The sequence below is a fragment of the Ascaphus truei genome, chromosome 5, assembly GCF_040206685.1.
Source record: "Ascaphus truei isolate aAscTru1 chromosome 5, aAscTru1.hap1, whole genome shotgun sequence".
In the NCBI taxonomy this organism is placed as follows: Eukaryota; Metazoa; Chordata; class Amphibia; order Anura; family Ascaphidae; genus Ascaphus; species Ascaphus truei.
This window is the reverse complement of record NC_134487.1, coordinates 297020568-297039580: the sequence shown is the minus strand read 5'-3', so window position 1 is coordinate 297039580 and position 19013 is coordinate 297020568. Positions and strand designations below refer to the sequence as shown.

General features: G+C 45.3%; 1 protein-coding gene across 1 annotated transcript in view; it reads left to right on the top strand.

Moving 5' to 3' along the window:
- PPFIBP1 (PPFIB scaffold protein 1) overlaps positions 1-19013 on the top strand; it is a 137118-nt gene that overhangs the window by 103151 nt on the left and 14954 nt on the right. The window contains 11 exon segments of the mRNA XM_075602819.1: positions 133-281; positions 1218-1345; positions 3946-3999; positions 5995-6055; positions 6948-6977; positions 8431-8602; positions 13553-13691; positions 14351-14482; positions 15233-15383; positions 16698-16809; positions 17213-17301. Of these exon segments, the coding sequence (XP_075458934.1) occupies positions 133-281; positions 1218-1345; positions 3946-3999; positions 5995-6055; positions 6948-6977; positions 8431-8602; positions 13553-13691; positions 14351-14482; positions 15233-15383; positions 16698-16809; positions 17213-17301 (1217 nt within the window).

The window sequence follows — 19013 nt, the reverse complement described above, 5'->3', positions numbered from 1 at the left end:
TGTTATTATTATATTATTATTATTATTATTATGAATGGGGTGGGTGGTATAAAAAAGGAAATGTGTGGTCTTCACGACTACATTGTATACTGTATAATCTATTTTTACTAATGCTTATTTTTGTTCTTCAAGGCAAGGAAGTAGAAAGTGATGACTCTGTGATATCGGGGTCAAATTCTTTTGTGTTCGACACAAATGCATTAAGCGATGCCGAGAAAACCCCCTCTCCCCCTCCGTTCTCCGCTTCCCCGAGCCCTGATGAAGTAGATGTGAACTATAAGGTATTTCTTTAGCTCTCGGGTGCAGGCGCTTTCCTTATAACGTCTCATTTTTATTTATTTATTTTTAAATATGAAGCATGGGGTCCCCAGAGCTGGGTCGCGGTAATCACAGGACCCCTCTGTTCTCCGAGATACGTACATCCGTAGGTGCTGCCTGCACTTCCTAGTTCTTAAATTGGCCAATGGGAAGCCGTGAAGCATAACATTGCGGCTTCCTATTGGCCCTTTGGAGATTTAAATCTCACGGTAACAGAAGGTACCAGGAACTGAAAAAAAAAGGAGGGGGCGAGAAACGTAGGTGAAACCGCACCTTTTTAAAAAACGTCTTGGTGGTACCTGTAGTTCAGGGGCAGCCAACTCCACTCTTAAGGACCACCAACAGGTCAGGTTTTAATGATATACCTGCTTCAGTACAGAGGCACTGTTTGAACCACCTATGCTGAAACTGGGATATCCTTAAAACCTGACCTGTTGGTGGCCCTTGAGGACTGGAGCTGGCTGCCCCTGGCTAGTTTTTGTTTTTCTGTCTTCACTAGGTTTCCAATACATACACTGCTTTCACATGATCTACTAGTAATAGTATTTTTTCCGATATACTGTAGCTCTGTATTATACAGGGCACTCGCTGTAAATAGACTTCAATCTACATGCTATCTACATGCTATCTACATGCAATAGCGGACACCGGGATTTTTCCAACGCTGTAGAAGTATTGCTACTGCGCTACTGCCTATGTTGTTGTCAGAACAGGGCACGTGTGCAAATCGCACCCACAGAAAGGTGCACAAGCGATGTCTGCGGATATTTCATCCAAAACCCTAAATCTGTAATTCAATTGTTTCCTTTTTCACTAAAAATATAAATGAAAACTAGCTGCTTCTGTGCGTGGAGCGATTTGTATCCGATTATGATCATTTTTCATTTATTTTTCTACAGCAATTGGGGCAAATCCATACGAGTATGCTGCAGGTGTCAATCCCCTTATTTTCATCAACTTCCACCGCGTTTGATAAACCAAATGAAAACACAGAACTTCTGTCCGATTCCTACTCCCCGGATCTTCGGTAACTGTGCTGATTATTTGCAAATGTTTGACGTGTATTTCCCCTCAGACTATTTGTAAGGTCTGTATAAGAATATAAGGCCCTGTGTGTTCTGTAACAGCATGTGTATGTATAGCTGTGCCATGCAAAACTGTACAGGTACAATCCTTTAGACCAGGCGCGGCCAACTCCAGTGCTCAAGAGCTACCAGCAGGTCAGGTTTTCAGGATATCCCTGCTTCAGCTCAGTCTTCGACTGAGCCACTGATTGAGCCACCTGCGTGAAGCTGGAATATCCTGAACTGTTGGGGGGAGGGGAGGTCTGGGGACTGTATTTGGCCACCCCTGCTTTAGACTGTGTAAACTGTATGGGTAGTGGGCACCTGAGCGCATGGCAGTGGGCACCTGAGCGCATGGCAGTGGGCACCTGAGCGCATGGCAGTGGGCACCTGAGCGCATGGCAGTGGGCACCTGAGCGCATGGCAGTGGGCACCTGAGCGCATGGCAGTGGGCACCTGAGCGCATGGCAGTGGGCACCTGAGCGCATGGCAGTGGGCACCTGAGCGCATGGCAGTGGGCACCTGAGCGCAAGGCAGTGGGCACCTGAGCGCAGGGCAGTGGGCACCTGAGCGCATGGCAGTGGGCACCTGAGCGCATGGCAGTGGGCACCTGAGCGCATGGCAGTGGGCACCTGAGCGCATGGTTGAACAACATTTAGCAGAAGCGGGAGTAGTCACAGGTGGGACCCAGTGCAAGTTAACCCTCCCTCCCCCCCCCACAGGGCCCTGGGGACAGAGGGAGCCCACCCAGGTGGCGGTTGTGGAAGTTGGGGCCAGCTGGGTGGGCACCCTCCGCTGCCAGGTAAGGCCCACTCCACATGTAGGTGTGTGCAGGGAGGGAGGGACATCAAGAAATGCCAGCTGCAGGAGGGGGGAGGGCGGGCTCCTAAAGGTGGCGGGCCCTGGTGTAGCCGGGCCCTGGTGTAGCCGGGCCCTGGTGTAGCCGGGCCCTGGTGTAGCCGGGCCCTGGTGTAGCCCGGGCCCCGGTGTAGCCCGGGCCCCGGTGTAGCCCGGGCCCCGGTGTAGCCGGGCCCCGTTGTAGCCGGGCCCTGGTGTAGCCGGGCTGCTGCACATGTAGTTCCGCCTCTGGCATGTACAGATGTGGAAATAAGTTTAGTCTGTCGTCCTTTAATGTTTAGATCTAACCTCTGCTTTGCGCTCTCGCTCCCCGCTGCCATCTGTGTTGTTGTGCTCTGGGGTACACTGTACCACTACTTTTTATTTATAGACCCATAATACCACTTTATTTACATACCTAAATTCCCATATTCCTTTTAAAGAGAAACTGCTTTATTGCAGAACGGCGTGTCATTTCTGTTTCTGGGCATAATTCTAGTATAAATCATTCCAAAATACAGTTAAAACGCTATCCCAATGTTTTAATACCGTTCACATTTTTATTTGTAATCGGTCCCAGTACTGCTACTTTTTAGCCCACTTTGACCACTGTGTATCTGCTTTTGATCTTTTTGGCCCAGGCTCTTGCTTTCTCTCCACTTGGGCCACATCTTTTACTCATTACAGAATTTATTCCTCCACCCATCCTCCCTTTTTTAATTTTTTACTTTCTCGTCCTCCCCTCCCCCCTCCTTTCTCGTCCTCCCCTCCCCCTCCTTTCTCGTCCTCCCCCTCCTTTCTCGTCCTCCCCTCCCCCTCCTTTCTCGTCCTCCCCCTCCTTTCTAGTCCTCCCCCTCCTTTCTCATCCTTTCCCCTTCCCCCCCCCCCCCCTCCCCTCTTTCCCAGGCTCGGAGGGGGGTTATATATGAAGCATTATCTGTGCACACATCCTGTTCTGAGATGGCCCATAGTACCTCAGGGAAGCTGCACCACCCAACGCTGTAACTAGTACAAGTCTTCTCTGGTCCTACAAAAATGGCTCCCATCTGCACCCCAGAAGTCCGTGCGGCAACATTACACATAACCCAAAACTAGACGAAACCCTATGCAGAAAGGGGAAAACAATCTTCATTTGTCTTTGTCTTATTGTATCTTTACATGCTTCAATGCATCAATACAGCATCTGCATTTTGATCACCGCAATCGCCTGTGAAAATAAATTAAGGGCGCGTCGCTGCATCCAGGTGTGTTATATTAGAAGATTTTACTGTTACATAGAAGCAAAGGAGATTAACAAATGTACTTCCTGGTTAAGAGCCTGGATGTAGCGAGATTTAGAATGTTCCATATGTGTTAGGGATACACTGTTATAAATGTCTGGCGCACACTTGCTGCTGTTGAAGATGTTTGCGTTAACGTAATTCTGGATTTGTTAGGTACAGTATTCCCACAAATCCAAGAATGTGAGCTACATGTACACACGAGCTGTTTAGCACCGAAATCTGCTCTTTGTCACGGGTGACTGATGACTGATTATCGAAAGGGTGCCCTAAATATTCCGAAGACGTAAAATTAAAACCGTGTATTTTATGCATATAAATAAAAATCAGATTTTTTTTACAATTAAAAAAAAAAGTGCTTTCGTACATAGAAAACAAGCAAAAACAAATTACAATCAAAGACATAACAGGGATAAATGAACAATTATGCACATCTTGTCTTTCAGTGAGTTGAGGATGATCGGTTCATCGGCAGAGGCTACAATTCTAGAGGCACCTTTGTAAGTATGTTACTATACAGGTACAAATATCTGTTTGTAAAAGGAAATTGAAACTGAGGTCACCGCTTGTAAACGCTGAAACGCTTTAAAGCAGCAATACTACATTGTGTGTGTGTGGTGTGGTGAGTGTGTGATATAACAATGTATAATTCTACATCCTTACCTAAACTGGTAGTCGTATAGCAGAAGCACCAAATACTGTATCTGTAACAATCCTGATGTGCCTAACATAATGGCCGACTTCTAACTTTGCGCAGCCGCCTCTGAAATGCTTTAGCTGATATGTAACATTATATTATGAAGGGTAACACATTATTGTTACAGTTTTCAGTGTAACAGACAGGCTGCTGTTTGGAACACAGCAATAGATCTGTGTGTGATACTTTGTTGCCAAAGGGCAGAGCTCAAAAAGGTGTCGGAGCCTGTTTCAAAAGAGGAAGTAGATAGGACTGTCTAAATGGTTGCTGTAGCAACCAAAGGCTGATCGGTACATTAAAAAAAATCATTGAATATGGCATTAGGAGCAAAAAAATGCAATCAGTAATATCTAATACTAAAGAACTGGCTTATTTATTTATTTTTTAAACACAGGATTGTTCCCGTTTTGCTGCTTTAATGTGTTTATTGCACTTTGGTAATATTACAGTAGACTATCAATATGAAACTACCAGAGGATCGAAGTGTGTGTGTTTTTCTTGGCTGTGTGTTGCACTTACTAAATAAATGATGACCCGCCAGCGTGCAGGCCTTGTACGTGATAAGGTTTTAGAGATGAACAATAAGGGTGAAGGGCAGGAATTGTGGGGGGGGGGGGGGGGTTCCAGCGAGCTACATGTTTCTAGCAATACATACAAGACCAAATCCCCTTGGGACACATCTGCTGAAACTTTCCACACTGCTCAGTGGATATATCCGGTTTGTACCGAAACAAAAATACATGTCCTGTCTAAATTTAAAGTCAAATCTTCAATCTCATGGAAAAGGGGAACGGCCTTATCTTTGCAAGGAGGAATCTAGCCCCCACGTGGTCACTGATGTAATGTATGGTGCAATAAGTTCCAGACATTATACACTGAAATGTCACTTCACATCATTTAATTACAGTGTATCGTGCTGTTTGAAGTTAATTGGCAGAATAGTTTAGACATTTGTGCTAAAGAAAGGCAAATATAAATGTTATATTAAATTCACACTCGGGGGCAATCCATGCGGCACTTTAAAAACAGAAAAATCGATATCTTTTTTCTGCTTGAATATATATTCAGCCTTTGGTTACCTTTATTGCAAACGAATTACCTAATCTGTCGATTGATTAGTTCTCCCGGGATCGATCAGCAAAGATCCTGCTTCCCAGGGTTCACTAAATGGCGGCCTTCCAGTTTCAATCAATCCTTCTGACGGTGTAAAATAGCAGCTACAATGTATCCACATATTACTCCAGAAGCATACGAGTTTTACTCCTATAACGGGTGGCCAACTCCAGTCCTCAAGGGCCACCAACAGGTCAGATTTTCAGGATATCCCTGCTTCAGCACAAGTGGCTGTCATTATGACTGAGCCACTCGTGCTGAAGCAGGGATATCCCTGCTTATAATGTTCGTATCTTGCCTCATCCCCTCAACATTTTCTGCTCTTAAATTGTTTTTAAGAAAAATGCATTTCTTAGTCTCTAGCTTGTGAGATTCCCATAATAACCCGTTATATTGCAATCGGCACAGGGAAAGAGCGTCATTATAACCTCCTGGTAACCTGACATATCAGACACTTCTGTCTCCTGAACACACAAAATCAGGTTTAAAAAAAACAGTGACAAGGGCAAGATCCCATCCAGCAATAAAAATGTAAGCCCAGAAGGCCGAGCTTTTCTAGACGAGCGATGTATTAATTTCACAGCAGGACACCTCGTTTGTCTGTTATTATATCATCTGTTTTTTTTCCCTTGGGATTTATTTTGTATTTTTTTTTGTAACACGTTTTTTTATTTTTATTTTTTAGAACGCCAGTTGTAAAAAAATCCAGCAGCTTGGACAACTTAAAAAAAGATCCCTCCGAAACGGTATGTCACTTTTGGAATTCTCTGTGGGGAAGGCGGCATTTCTTAGCGGCTGTGTTGAGTGGCATATCGCTAACTGATGTATCTTGAAGTATCAGTAGAGATTTATTTGAGATCGCTGTGACCGCTGTCAATCAGTGTGCGAGAACGCTGTGACTGCTGTCCGTCAGTGTGCGAGAGCCCTGTGACCGCTGTCCGTCAGTGTGCAAGAACCCTGTGACTGCTGTCCTTCAGTGTGTGAGAGCCCTGTGACTGCTGTCCGTCAGTGTGTGAGAGCCCTGTGACCGCTGTCCGTCAGTGTGCGAGAACCCTGTGACTGCTGTCCTTCAGTGTGCCAGAGCCCGCTGACTGCTGTCCTTCAGTGTACGAGAACGCTGTCCGTCAGTGTGTGAGAACCCTATGACCGCTGTCCGTCAATGTGCGAGACCGCTGACCGCTGCGCACACTGCAGAATGTACCTTCTACGCTGGCAGTCACTAGTGCTGTTGAAAAGTCAAATTAGATTATTTTGTCAATGAAAGGCTCCATGAGTACTGAGAATTGACTTGTCTCTGGAACGCTTTCTTATTGCAGAAAACCAGTCACTTTGACTCCTGAAACCACCATTAGGATTCCCTAAACGCACGTGTATTAACCCTGATCACTGACGTCTGCAGCAGCATTCTTTCCTAGGTGGAGTTTGGGCCCCTTAGTAACGCCTACAAAAACAATACTTCTTGAATATTACTTCCGCGGGGAGACTTTCATGTATACACATGCTGTGGGATACATGTTAAGTGGTGAAGATGTTACATTGCAGAGCGCTTTCCTAATACTTAATATGTTTATGGGAGACTGCAACTACCGTGTGATTCTTACAATACTTGTAACACCAATTCTGTTACATCTTTAACAGCCAAAGAGAACCGCACAGAAGCCGTCTGAGGTAATAACGTTACTTTGGCAAGTGCAACGGTTTCACTTACAATGTGCATGAATATTTTTATGAAACATTATACAGGCATACCCCGCATTAACGTACGCAATGGGACCGGAGCATGTATGTAAAGTGAAAATGTACTTAAAGTGAAGCACTCCCTTTTTCCCACTTATCGATGCATGTACTGTACTGCAATCATCATATACGTGCATAACTGATGTAAATAACACATGTGTAACAGGCTCTATAGTCTCCCCGCTTGCGCACAGCTTCTGTACAGGTAGGGAGCCGGTATTGCTATTCAGGACGTGCTGACAGGCGCATGCGTGAGCTGCCGTTTGCCTATTGGGCGATATGTACTTACTCGCGAGTGTACTTAAAGTGAGTGTCCTTAAACCGGGGTATGCCTGTACCGTGGTATTTCTATATGAGGGAGAGTATCATTTTCTTATGTGATCAGGAAACCTTTTGCAATCCCCGTGGCCAGTGAATATCTAATATACGACTTTATTTTATATGATCCAGGGGGAGCTCGTTACCTCACCGGTGCTCGTCTCGGCTCCGGGAACCCCCTGATTGCCACGTCTTATTTATTTATTTTTTACTTTTACCAGCACTTGCGAGGAAAAACTAAGATGGTTGCGAAGTCGCGCAATCGGAAGCTGCGATGTCATCTCACAAAGACGTCGCTGCTTCCCTTTGGCCGCCGGAGTGAGGCAGACCTCAGTAGCCATATTGTTTCACCTGGGCAAGAATTTTTGTAAGGGAATTAAAACACGGAATCGCTCTGTAACCAGAGGGGTCCCTATAGCTGCTATAGAGAGGGATGCTGTTCAGATTCTGAGGATCTATTGCTTCAGGTAAAATAACGTCTTGAGGGGAAAAAAGAAGGGAGCGTGGATGGCTGCATTAACAGCTATATTTACGATGCTGTAAGACAGGGGTTAGCAAACTGTGGCGCGTGTACAGTGGCCCTGTGCTCTTCCCCACAACATTTAAATGAAATGCCGGGGGAGCGCGCGAGGCCTCTGCTTGTCTCTTACCTCCTCTCCGGCGGCTTCTGGTGACACGTCGCCATGACAACGCAGCGGCAAATGACGCCGCCGATGTCGGAGGAAAGGTCATGGGGGTGGATAGAGCATGGACTTTAAGGTGTCTTATGGCCAAGCACCACTCAGTAAAAATGCTTCAACTCCTAGTGCTCGATCAGCTGTCAGTGGTTAAAGGTGAATTCTGATAGATCTATCCTCGTGATGTAGCGCTCCAGAGAGATTCTTACCCTTACGAATTTAAGTTTTTGGCATTGGAAAACAAACGACCCTTTTCTCCTTCGACTTGTTAGCATTAAATTACTAGGCCGCCGAACAATTAGTCCTAACGAGAAATAAAAAATAGAGCTGAAACGCTCGGTCTTGTATCTTTCACAAACTTTGACACTTTCATCTGTCTGATCAATTAGGGAACGGCTTCCCCAGGAACCAACAAATTTGAAACCCTCCCTCCGAGACCCCCTGGCCATGGCAGTCCAGTAGATGATGACCGGTTTGGGACTCGTAAAGCCAGGTCGTCCTTTGGACGTGGCTTTTTCAAGATCAAAAACAACAAGAAGACCGCAAGCACCCCGAATCTAGGTATGTGACTGTCCAAGCTGGCTGGCGACATGGTGCGTCTTATACCTGGGGAAATGGTTACATTAGATATGGGACACTATACATCTGCTGCCATTTTCCTGGCCACTACCTGGAACTCTTTTTGTTTATTCACTTTGGGGTGACCACTGTCCAGAATCACAGATGACCTGGGATAGAATGACTTGGCCACCAGCGCATTCACTATTTCCCAGTCTAAATAGCGTTGATTGAATTCAGTATGTCGTCGTTTTTGAGCTTATACCAACAAAATCATGTCGGCTCACGAGAAGTGGGCGTAGCCGAGGGAAATGCAGGGTCAGTTGAGGGTCAAATACTCGAAGACGTTTTGCAATTGTTATATGTACAGCCGTATCCTGTGTATTCGGCTACCACGATCAGTGACCAACCCGTGTTTGTTTGGCTGCTCTCATAAGGTTAATACGAGTTTTCATTGCGTCACTAAGAAACGTGGGCAGCATTTGAGTAAAACAAACGTATTTTATTGTCTGGCCGATATTTAGCACCCCTGTAACACCTGTAACACATGCATTACTTGTGTTTAGCGTGTTGGGAGAGCACCTGCTCCGGGCCTGCTTGTTAATAATGAATGAATTCCTATTCATACTTTTTCCTGCAAGGCCTGGGGTGTTGTATCTCACCCAGAGGGCGCTGAACCTGTGTTTAGTTGTAGAAGTGGGTTCTCGATGCCTGAACGTGGCTCATTTTTCCCCCTTGGTATGGAAAGTAAACCTGATTAAACCTATGGTAAGAGTGCGCAATCTCCGCACAGCGGCATGCGCTGCAGCCTGACTGATTTCTCCAGAGTCAGTCCTGATGTCACTAAACATTGACTGCTCCCCTGAGCATGACGCACCAACATGACGCACCAATACTTGGTGAGACCAAATTGGTCCGTCTAGCACAGTAACCAGTTTCTAACCGTGACCAATACTAGAGGCTTCTGGGTGAGAGCAGCCTACGACATCACTCGCTCCCTGCATCCAGATGTGTTCATTCTATATTTATGGACGACTTCCTCGTGAAGAGATGAAGTCTTTGTTACACCGATTAACTCCATAAATATTTAAACCAATGTTTTAATGTTTAAGCGGCTTTTTAAAGCTGCAGTCTCTGAACATGATTTTCTAAGGAAAAAAAGTGGAAATTCTGGCAGTGTCTTTTATCCAAAACAAAAACAAAAACCCAATTAAATTGACACCGGCCACGTTTTAATGGCTTTAAGAAAAACATAATGAAACATAATAAACAGGGCTTTGTAAAAAAAAAAAAAAAGTTACAAACTGTTATTTTGAAAGTTGCCAAAAAAACAAGTATTTGTTCAGTTCTGGCAGTCACGCCTCTGCTCAGTGTGCTGGAACGATGTCTTCTCCATGCTGGGGGATGGAGCTTAGCTCTAGCATAGGGAAGAGGCCTTGACGTCATATTGAATAAGAGCCAAAGGTTAATTAATATGGCCGTGCCACCTACTTGGCTTTCGTTTGGGACGTGGCAGAGTAGAGGAAGCGTTGAGCGGTTCAGTTACGGGATTTATCGGACACCGGAGAAATGAACCATCTCACCGCTCAGCGGCTGGTGGTGAAGGTCCCACGGGGGTACCTCCCCAGTCTGCCCCGACTATCCGAGTTTTAACTTCCTTTGACTGAATCTGTGTGTCCCCACTTTTCCCCGTTTCTCCTGTGTATTTTTGTCTGTGGATTCCTGCGTGCCCTCAGGGTTACTGTTTGTGTCTGGTCCTCCCACTCCTGTTTTATTCTGCTGTGACTTTTTAATCGATGTCTTTCTGCACATTCTCTCCCTCTGGGCTGCGGGTCATTTTGGGCATTTAATGGAAATCCTGAAGATCGCAGCCGAAGTGCAAGTGCCCCCGCCTTAGGTACAGTAAAAACCGCATGTCCTACCGGCACCGCCATGCTCATCCTCTAACCGCTGCACACCTAAAAACCAAACTCATTCCATCGCGTTTTGCTGCCATAACTTACCCATCACTAAAATGTTTGTTGTGTAGAGTCCACTACTAATAAGTCATATTGCAAATCATTGCACAAGTGCCGTCCATCAGAATAAATGTCTGTCTACCCTTCGAACACCAGCATTTTTGCAATGGAAGGGGCGTTTCATGCCTTGGGACAGCCGGGGACGGGAAGAGCAGCCAAGTGACCCTTGTCTTCTCTGTGCTCCAGGAATCCTGTAACTGTAAATACATTCATTTTAAAAAGACATCTATTTTTGTGTAACTCGAGCTGTCCCGCGCGTGTTGGATGGCTGAAACATTTAATAGAGCTGTGAGGTGGGTAACGGGTCAGTGCTACACGTCGCCATGCTGGCGCGCGTTCAGATCCGCCGCCTGCTGGGGCGAGATACGATGTAGCACAAACGATAATCTATGAAGGTAGAAGACGAAGTACTGTATGATGGTGCAGAGTACCACTTCTTGTATATGTACCTGCCCAGAGATTACCTTGTGCAGTCCTCTGCATTCTTTGATGCCATTTATTAGACTTGTGGATATTAACTTTGTCTCCTAGACCAGGGGGGCTCAACTCCAGTCGTCAAGCCCCCTCAACAGGTCAGGTTTTCAGGATATCCCAGCTTCAGCACAGGTGACTCAATCAGTCCCTGCTTCAGCACAGGTGGCTCAATCAGGGGCTCCGTCTTCGACAGAGCCTCTGATAGAGCCACCTTTGTTGAAGCGGTTTTCCGTGAAGTTGGGATAGCCTGAAAACCTGACCTGTTGGGGGGGGGGGGGGGGGGGGCTTGAGGACTGGAGTTGAGCCCCCCTGTCCTAGACTATAACAAGGAGTGGTGTTTATGCCTTTCCCCTTAGCGGTGTTCTCACTCTTCCATCCATTTGATAAATGTATGTCCTAGTCCGGAACATTTTATAAAGTGCTCCGCCCAAACCACAGGTGTTCAAACCTCTCCTCTCACCTGTATCCTTTGATATTATTTATTTATTGCAACATCCAGCAGTCAGACCGCAGGTCTGTGTGAGGCGACACTGTGTCCTTGTGATAGGACAATGTCATTTGCAATGAGACCAACAGAAATTGTGCTTCTTTTTTTCTGAGTGGCTTCAGCGCTTAAACAAACATACATTTTTTTCAAACACAGTCTGAGCCTTGCAGTGAGTGTGAATGCAGTGAGTGTGAATGCAGTGAGTGGGAATGCAGTGAGTGGGAATGCAGTGAGAACCTTGCAGTAAGAGTGAATGCAGTGAGAGTGAATGCAGTGAGAACCTTGCAGTAAGAGTGAATGCAGTGAGAGTGAATGCAGTGATGAGAGTGAATGCAGTGATGAGAGTGAATGCAGCGAGAGTGAATGCAGCGAGAACCTTGCAGTGAGAGTGAATGCAGTGAGAGTGAATGCAGTGAGAGTGAATGCAGTGAGAGTGAATGCAGTGAGAGTGAATGCAGTGAGAGTGAATGCAGTGAGAGTGAATGCAGTGAGAGTGAATGCAGTGAGAGTGAATGCAGTGAGAGTGAATGCAGTGAGAGTGAATGCAGTGAGAACCTTGCAGCGATGAGAGTGAATGCAGCGATGAGAGTGAATGCAGCGATGAGAGTGAATGCAGCGATGAGAGTGAATGCAGCGAGAGTCTTGCAGTAAGAGTGAATGCAGTAAGAGCCTTGCAGTAAGAGTGAATGCAGTGAGAGTGAATGCAGTCTCTTTATTGCACCTGAATCATCCTTAGTTGAGACTTTTCTTATCTAGAAATATAACAGAAATCAAATTATTCTATTTGTAGAAGTACCCATTTTCCTTCCCAAAATCGTTAACCCCCCCTCATGCTATTCACACCCAAGTTTTCATCCTGCTCTGCATTTGTGTGTAAATTGTGTAAATGTTGGTCTGTGTGGTTATAGCTGTGATTAGCACATACTGTAGTTATTTAATGTCTCATTGTCCTATATATTTCTGCTACTAATTCATATATTTTTGCTTTCAAATATTTACAAATGTAAAAAATGCATCAATACGATGGAGGCCCACGGCGCATGAATTTAGCGTTTCGCAGCTCTTAACAATGAATAACTTTTTGGCTTTGGAGGAATTTAGCCTTTGGGACCGATACGAAGAAAACAAACGAGATATAGAGACACACACACCCACACCACACACCCATACACCACACACACGTGCTCTCCAAAAAAAGTGTCTCTTATTGACTCGATGTTAAGGTTACACTCTTCCCCTTTTTGGCTCTAGAGGTAGTCTAAACATTGAGTGAATAAAATACCCTTTTTTGGATACCTTTTTGGAGTGCCTACCTTTTTATATACAGTACTTGTATGGCACTTTGATAGCAGCACCCATTCCCCCACTCTTGTTTTACATGATTGGTGTGCACCCCAATTCTCCCCCCCCCCCCCAATGTTTATACATACACATCCACTTTCTCCTGAAATTGGTCATGCAACTTTATTTTTTATTTATATATAAATAGTGCTGAGAATCGCTAGTTTCAAAGTAATGGCGCTCCCTTTGCCTCTTGCTGCATACACTGCATGAAGCTTGGATGTGAGCCTGGTTTAACTACTGCTGATAGGAGTCAACATTGCAGTATATACATTTAAAATCTGTAAGGATGCATTACGTGTATGCACAAAAACATTTATAAACGGAATCTGATACTAATGTAAGATTTGCTACCGTTTCAGATCATTCGTTGTCAGATTTAGGAATATTTTCTCCTTTTATGGCTCGTGTTACTGTTACCTTTTTAATTTGCTGCAAAAGTATAAGTTTCCTTTGAATAATAAAAGTATCCAGCGAGTCCCAGCATCTTCTGTTTTCCCCATTGCAATATATCACGGGCAGGCTTATATTGTAGTGCAGGTGCTATCGGAATGACTTTCCGTGTGGCACTAGATATTTTGACATTTGTATGTGACCAAACTATTGGCAACATCTTTGTATCACATTTTATAGCAGATCAGGAAAAGGGATCTGCGGACCACCTAGATCTAGCGACTGCATCCCCTCATTCAACAGGCGGGAGCACTCAAACCTCGCCGTCATCTCCCGACTCCAAGAAAAAGCCAAGAGGGATCAAGAAATTGTTTGGAAAGTAAGTAGCATGTTCCTTAACACGTGACATTGCTAGGCACTCGGAAAGCAAAGTTGTGTGTACGTGTAAGCTTTACTTCTGGAAAAGAAGTGCAAGCACTGCAGCCTTCTGTACGAAGGCTCTAGAATTTTTTGTTGGAGATGTAAAGTACTAGAGCAGTGATGGTGAATGTGTGGCACGCTAGCGATCTGATCTCACTGCACTCCTCCTCCATGCTGGAGACAGAGGATTTTCAGTATGTTGAAGCTGCTTCTCCATTCTGAAAGCCAACCATTTAATTGTGTCTTTAGAGGCTTCCTTAACAAAAAGTGCTATTAAATAGGAGTCGGACAGAAATGTAAATGAGGGCGACTGGGAGGAGCAGAGTGAGCCAAAGAAAGGCAGAGTCACTGAAACAATAGTGTGGTAGCTGGTTTCAGAAGGCGTTCTGTTTTGCCATACTGCATATATACCAAGAATCAAGAGCATAGCGGTGAAGGGCAGGAACAACTAGAGTAACACACCCGTCCAGCCCACCTCAAGGTAGAGTAAGCTTCATTTTCAGCACACGTCATTTAAGAGCTTCGTCATTACCGGACCAGTGTGTGTTACCTGTGTGTCAGAGTTTACGTAGCTCGCACTTTTGAGGGGCGGTGTAATTCCTGATGTGCATCTTTCAGGCTGAAAAGAAGTCAGTCCACCACATTAAACCAAGAAGATGATCTGCCGGAGGCAGAGTTTACAAGGGGAGGAACGAGATCGACTGCTGGGCCAAGACTGGGCTGGTCCCAAGATCTTGGGCATGTGAACAGGTACGGATAAGTGCAGTCGGTGTAGCTGTGATGGTCTTTATTTTATTTGTATTCCTACTCTGCCACTTTCTGTGCCACATTATCGGTATTTGCATTTAATTTGTTGAAGCGCACTTCTTTGTTAATCTGGATACGCAATGACCTGTAGTTATTATCTTTTGCTTATACTGTAGTGGACAGTCTGTCCATCAATGAGCCGCAACATGCTGACATTACAGGGGCTTGTGTGTACCATGTATAGGAGAAGGAAGGACCTCCTCCCAATTGAGCAGCCCCTCTTCTGTAAAGAGGCGCCACATTTTAATGCTTTCTTGGGAACATTATTGAGTTTAGAATTCTGTGGCAAGATGCGTATCCTATTACTTATGGTGCCATATACTTATTAGAGTACTCATTAAAAAAAAAAAGGATCACGGTGAACTGCTCCATTAAACCCCCCCTCACATCCCTAAACCCCCCCCCCCCCCCCCCCGCCCCCGAACCCCGACCGTTTTTTCTTCAGCGAAATTGGCCGTGGTGGGTTTCCAGAACTAGAACACACTTTAGCTCCAGGGACCCCCTTGTTCCCGAGATACTTGCTGCAGAAGGTAGCATTCGTATAGTCTCACCCAGGGGAAACAAAATTGCACCTAAACCTCCCTCATCAACACACGTAGTTTAACAAGAAGTTAAGAGACGAGGAGTAGTGATATGTGTTGGTTACAAATATATGTCCAGCCGTTTCAGACCAGTGCACATTTTTGTCGGCAGTGATTTGGATATGCCATTTGCCAAATGGTCGAAGGAGCAGGTTTTAACCTGGCTGCGTGACCAGGGGCTGGGGAACTACGCGAATAACTGCAAGCAGTGGATAGTATCTGGCCAGACCCTTCTTCATGCATCTCAGCAAGACCTGGAGAAGGTGAGACCTCCAGAGGGGAGCAATGGGAAGGAGCAGCAGGGACCTTTAATTATTGGAATGATGCACAACAGCAAAATACAGAAAGATGCGCTCCAAACTTTGGCAAACAGTAACTCTTATTTTATTTAATGGTGCAATCCCACATCAAATACCTTCAAGGCCCGGAATGGGGAAGTGTTTTGTCAATCAAGGGTTTTCTTTCCCCTTATCCTACCCCATCCTTATCGGAGAACCAATAAAGATAAGGGGAGGTGGGGAGGGGGGCTGCTTGCTGATTGCACAGCTACGAGAAGCCAGAGGAGATCAAACCCCCTCCCAAGTCTCTCACTTTAAAAGAGAAATACAAAATTTGTCGATTTTTTTTTTTTTTTTTTTTGAATTTTTTAGAAAAGGCTTCGGTAACCCAGATGAGACTCCTAAACATGGAGTCACTGGAATTAGTTCACTTTGGTCCTAGGACAGATTGTGAAGTCAACACACAGGGACAATCAGTGCAAAAAAAATAGCACCTTATTTATCAGAGAAGGGGTATCTCCTAGTTCAGGGGAGCGCAAACTTTTGTTCCTGCGCTCCCCCTGCCTTGTGTCCCCCGGTGCTCATGCCCCCCCTCTTCTCTTAATGCGGCATCAAATGACGCACAGAGTCAGGTCACGTGACTCACGGCGTCATTTGATGCTGCGTTGCCATGGAGACGCCGGCTGAATCTCGGTAAGTTGAGGTTACAGAGGCCTCACGCGATCCCCCGGCATTTCATTGTAATGCCTGGGGGAAGAGTGCAGCGCCTCTGCAACCACCCACGCCCCCCCCCAGAAAAATCTCGCTCCCCCAGTTTGCGCACCCCTGGCCTAGTTTGTAGTTTTTCATTTTGACAAATACGGTGTCCTTCTTTTGCACCGGTTTTGCTTGCTGGGAGAGCGCCCCCTCCCCCAAACCCCATCATTTTAATAAATAGTTGATTTAGGTCAGATATGGGTCAGTTTTAAATCAAAGTAATAAAATGTATATTTTTTTCCTTCAGTTACTTTTGGGTGTAGGTTTTGTAGCTTAATTTTTTTATTTCAACAAAATATATTGCTTTATAACCCCAGTGAAAAGGATAAGGCTCCGAGTTTGACCCCTTCAGCCCAGTCAGTAACTGGGAATATTTATTACTTTGAAGCCAGCCAGAAAATCACATTTAGGGCCCCTGAAATATAAGTCCAATCCCATTTGTTTTATTGAAGCTCCGGTATACTTTGGCAAATGGGGCTGGTGTCTTTACCTTTCGTTATTTATGCAGCAGCCTGGATCCTAACCAAGAACTGTCTTTTTAAGGAGCTGGGAATAAAGCATACGTTGCACCGGAAGAAACTCCAACTGGCTCTCCAGTCCTTGGGATCAGAAGAGGACAGCAACTATGGGAAACTGGACTACAAGTGGGTGACACGTAAGTTGGTGTCACTATTTTATACTTGACCCTGTTTCTGAATGTCATGGATGTTTCTTTGGTCTTAACAATTCAGGCACGGAATTTCTTTTGTCCTTAATTAGCTTTTGGAGGTTGTAAAGAGGAACCTTCTACACATAGATCTCTTAATAACTTATTCAAAGACCATTCCAAGGTTGAAGAATAAGTTGATTGTCCGTGCCGAACTGAAGGACAGGATGGTTTTCCAAATGAAGCCTGTTGTTTGATTGATGACGGACGGTTTATCTTTCTTTGCTCTACCACCGTTTCATCTCTGGAAGGCTCTGTTTTCCATCACTTGCCTGATACCTGGTGGTTTCATGTACATCTCTCTGCATTGTAAGCCATTGCTTTGATGTGACCGCTTTCTGCTTTTCAATAGGATGGCTGGATGACATTGGCCTCCCTCAATACAAGACTCAATTTGACGAGGCGAAGGTGGACGGCAGAATGCTTCACTACATGGCTGTTGTAAGTTACCAGTGCCGGCTTCCCTGTCATACAGATGGTTTGTGATGAGTTATTTATATCAGAAGGCACTTCAGTTCGTTATATTGTGTTGCAGGTGAGGCATTTGAAACGGCGCAGTGTCACAACATCCGTTTTGTGGTGTGTTGTTGACTCGCACAGCAATGCCTGCCACGGAGTGTGTGATGGACTCCCCATATAATGACACAATTAATAGGACTAAGAAAATCTGGAAGGGCCGTGTATTAGTTTTAAGAATACCTTAAAGACAAATATGTGAACTACTTGGGTGAGCTTTGTCCTAGTTGGCTATTAAGCCCAATAATTAGACACATTTTTAAAACTTCTTAAATTAGATTGCGATTAGTTGCAGTTGTGAAAGAAACAAGTAAACACTTATGGGATCTTTTTTTGGGGGGGACTAAAAATATGTTGTTCGTCTACAAGTGGAAGAATTTACTCCGGCCGTCAGAGTAACAAGTACAAATTCATTGTAACAATTGATTAATGGATAACCAAGGAATTTCTTTTGATTGTCTCGGGAGACCAGTGCTCCCACGGTTAGAAATGTAAAACCTCAAAGATGGTCTCGAATGTTTCCTGTGTGTCTGCGGTGTCTGTGCCAGTGTTTCGGCTCTTTGCTCTGTAGGGCCCCTCGCGGTGACTGAGTAATGCTTTGATGGTGAGCGTAGTTAGAGTTTAACTTGTCCGTAAAGCAGAACTTTAATCAGCAGATAAATTACCACGTGTTGTATCAAGACGATACCCTGAAACTGTCCGTCTGTCGCGTCTCGTTGTTCTTTGTTCCTTTGCGAAGATGAGATTAGTTTTTCACTTTTAGAAGCAAGTTATGCAGCACCAACACATCCACAGACACTTTGTTCTTTGCTTGCGCAGGGTATCCCTTTAACACATGCTGTATGTAACCAGGCATCTGCTATCCTCAGTGTATTTCCAGTGGGATAAGCAAATCCGTTCTGCACGGAGTAACCTTGGACAGCCTGGATCTGTCTGGGAGTCTGGGAGTGAGCGGTTAATCCTCCGATTCACTTTCTCACTATAGTTATTTTTTTTCTCTTTGGACTTTTACCTTTTTAGTACTTTGTTCAATATGCTGCCACGAGCAGAGAACGGGCACTACAGATATAGCAGCAAAAACATTCTTCATTGTGCCGTTGCCGACATTTCGCCTGCTCTGTGGCTGCCTTCTTTATGGCCGTAATTTTGGCTTTGCTAGCAGCCGAGACGTAATAAAGCATCTTTTTGCAACTAAATCTGAAGTGCCCATTCCCTTCTAGTCACCGTATCCCACAGGCGCTCGACTCCGCTCCTCAAGCCCCCCAACAGGTCAGGTTTTCAGTATATCCCAGCTTCAGCACAAGTGGCTCGCAATTGAGCCACCTGTGCTGAATCATGAACTAATTGAGCCACCTGTGCTGAATCATGAACTAATTGAGCCAGCTGTGCTGAAGCAGGGACTGATTGAGCCACATGTGCTGAAGCTTGGGGCTTGAGGACTGGAGTTGAGCACCCCTGTCCTACAGCAGGGTTGTCAGTCTGCGCTCCCTGCCTGATCTCCCCCGCTGCTCGTGCTCCCCCCCCCCCCTTACCTGTTCTCCGGCGTCTTCTGTCACAACATCATGTAACCCAACGGCGTCCTTTGACCAGGTAAGGGAACTTACAGAGGCCTCGCGCGCTCCCCAGCATTTAATTTA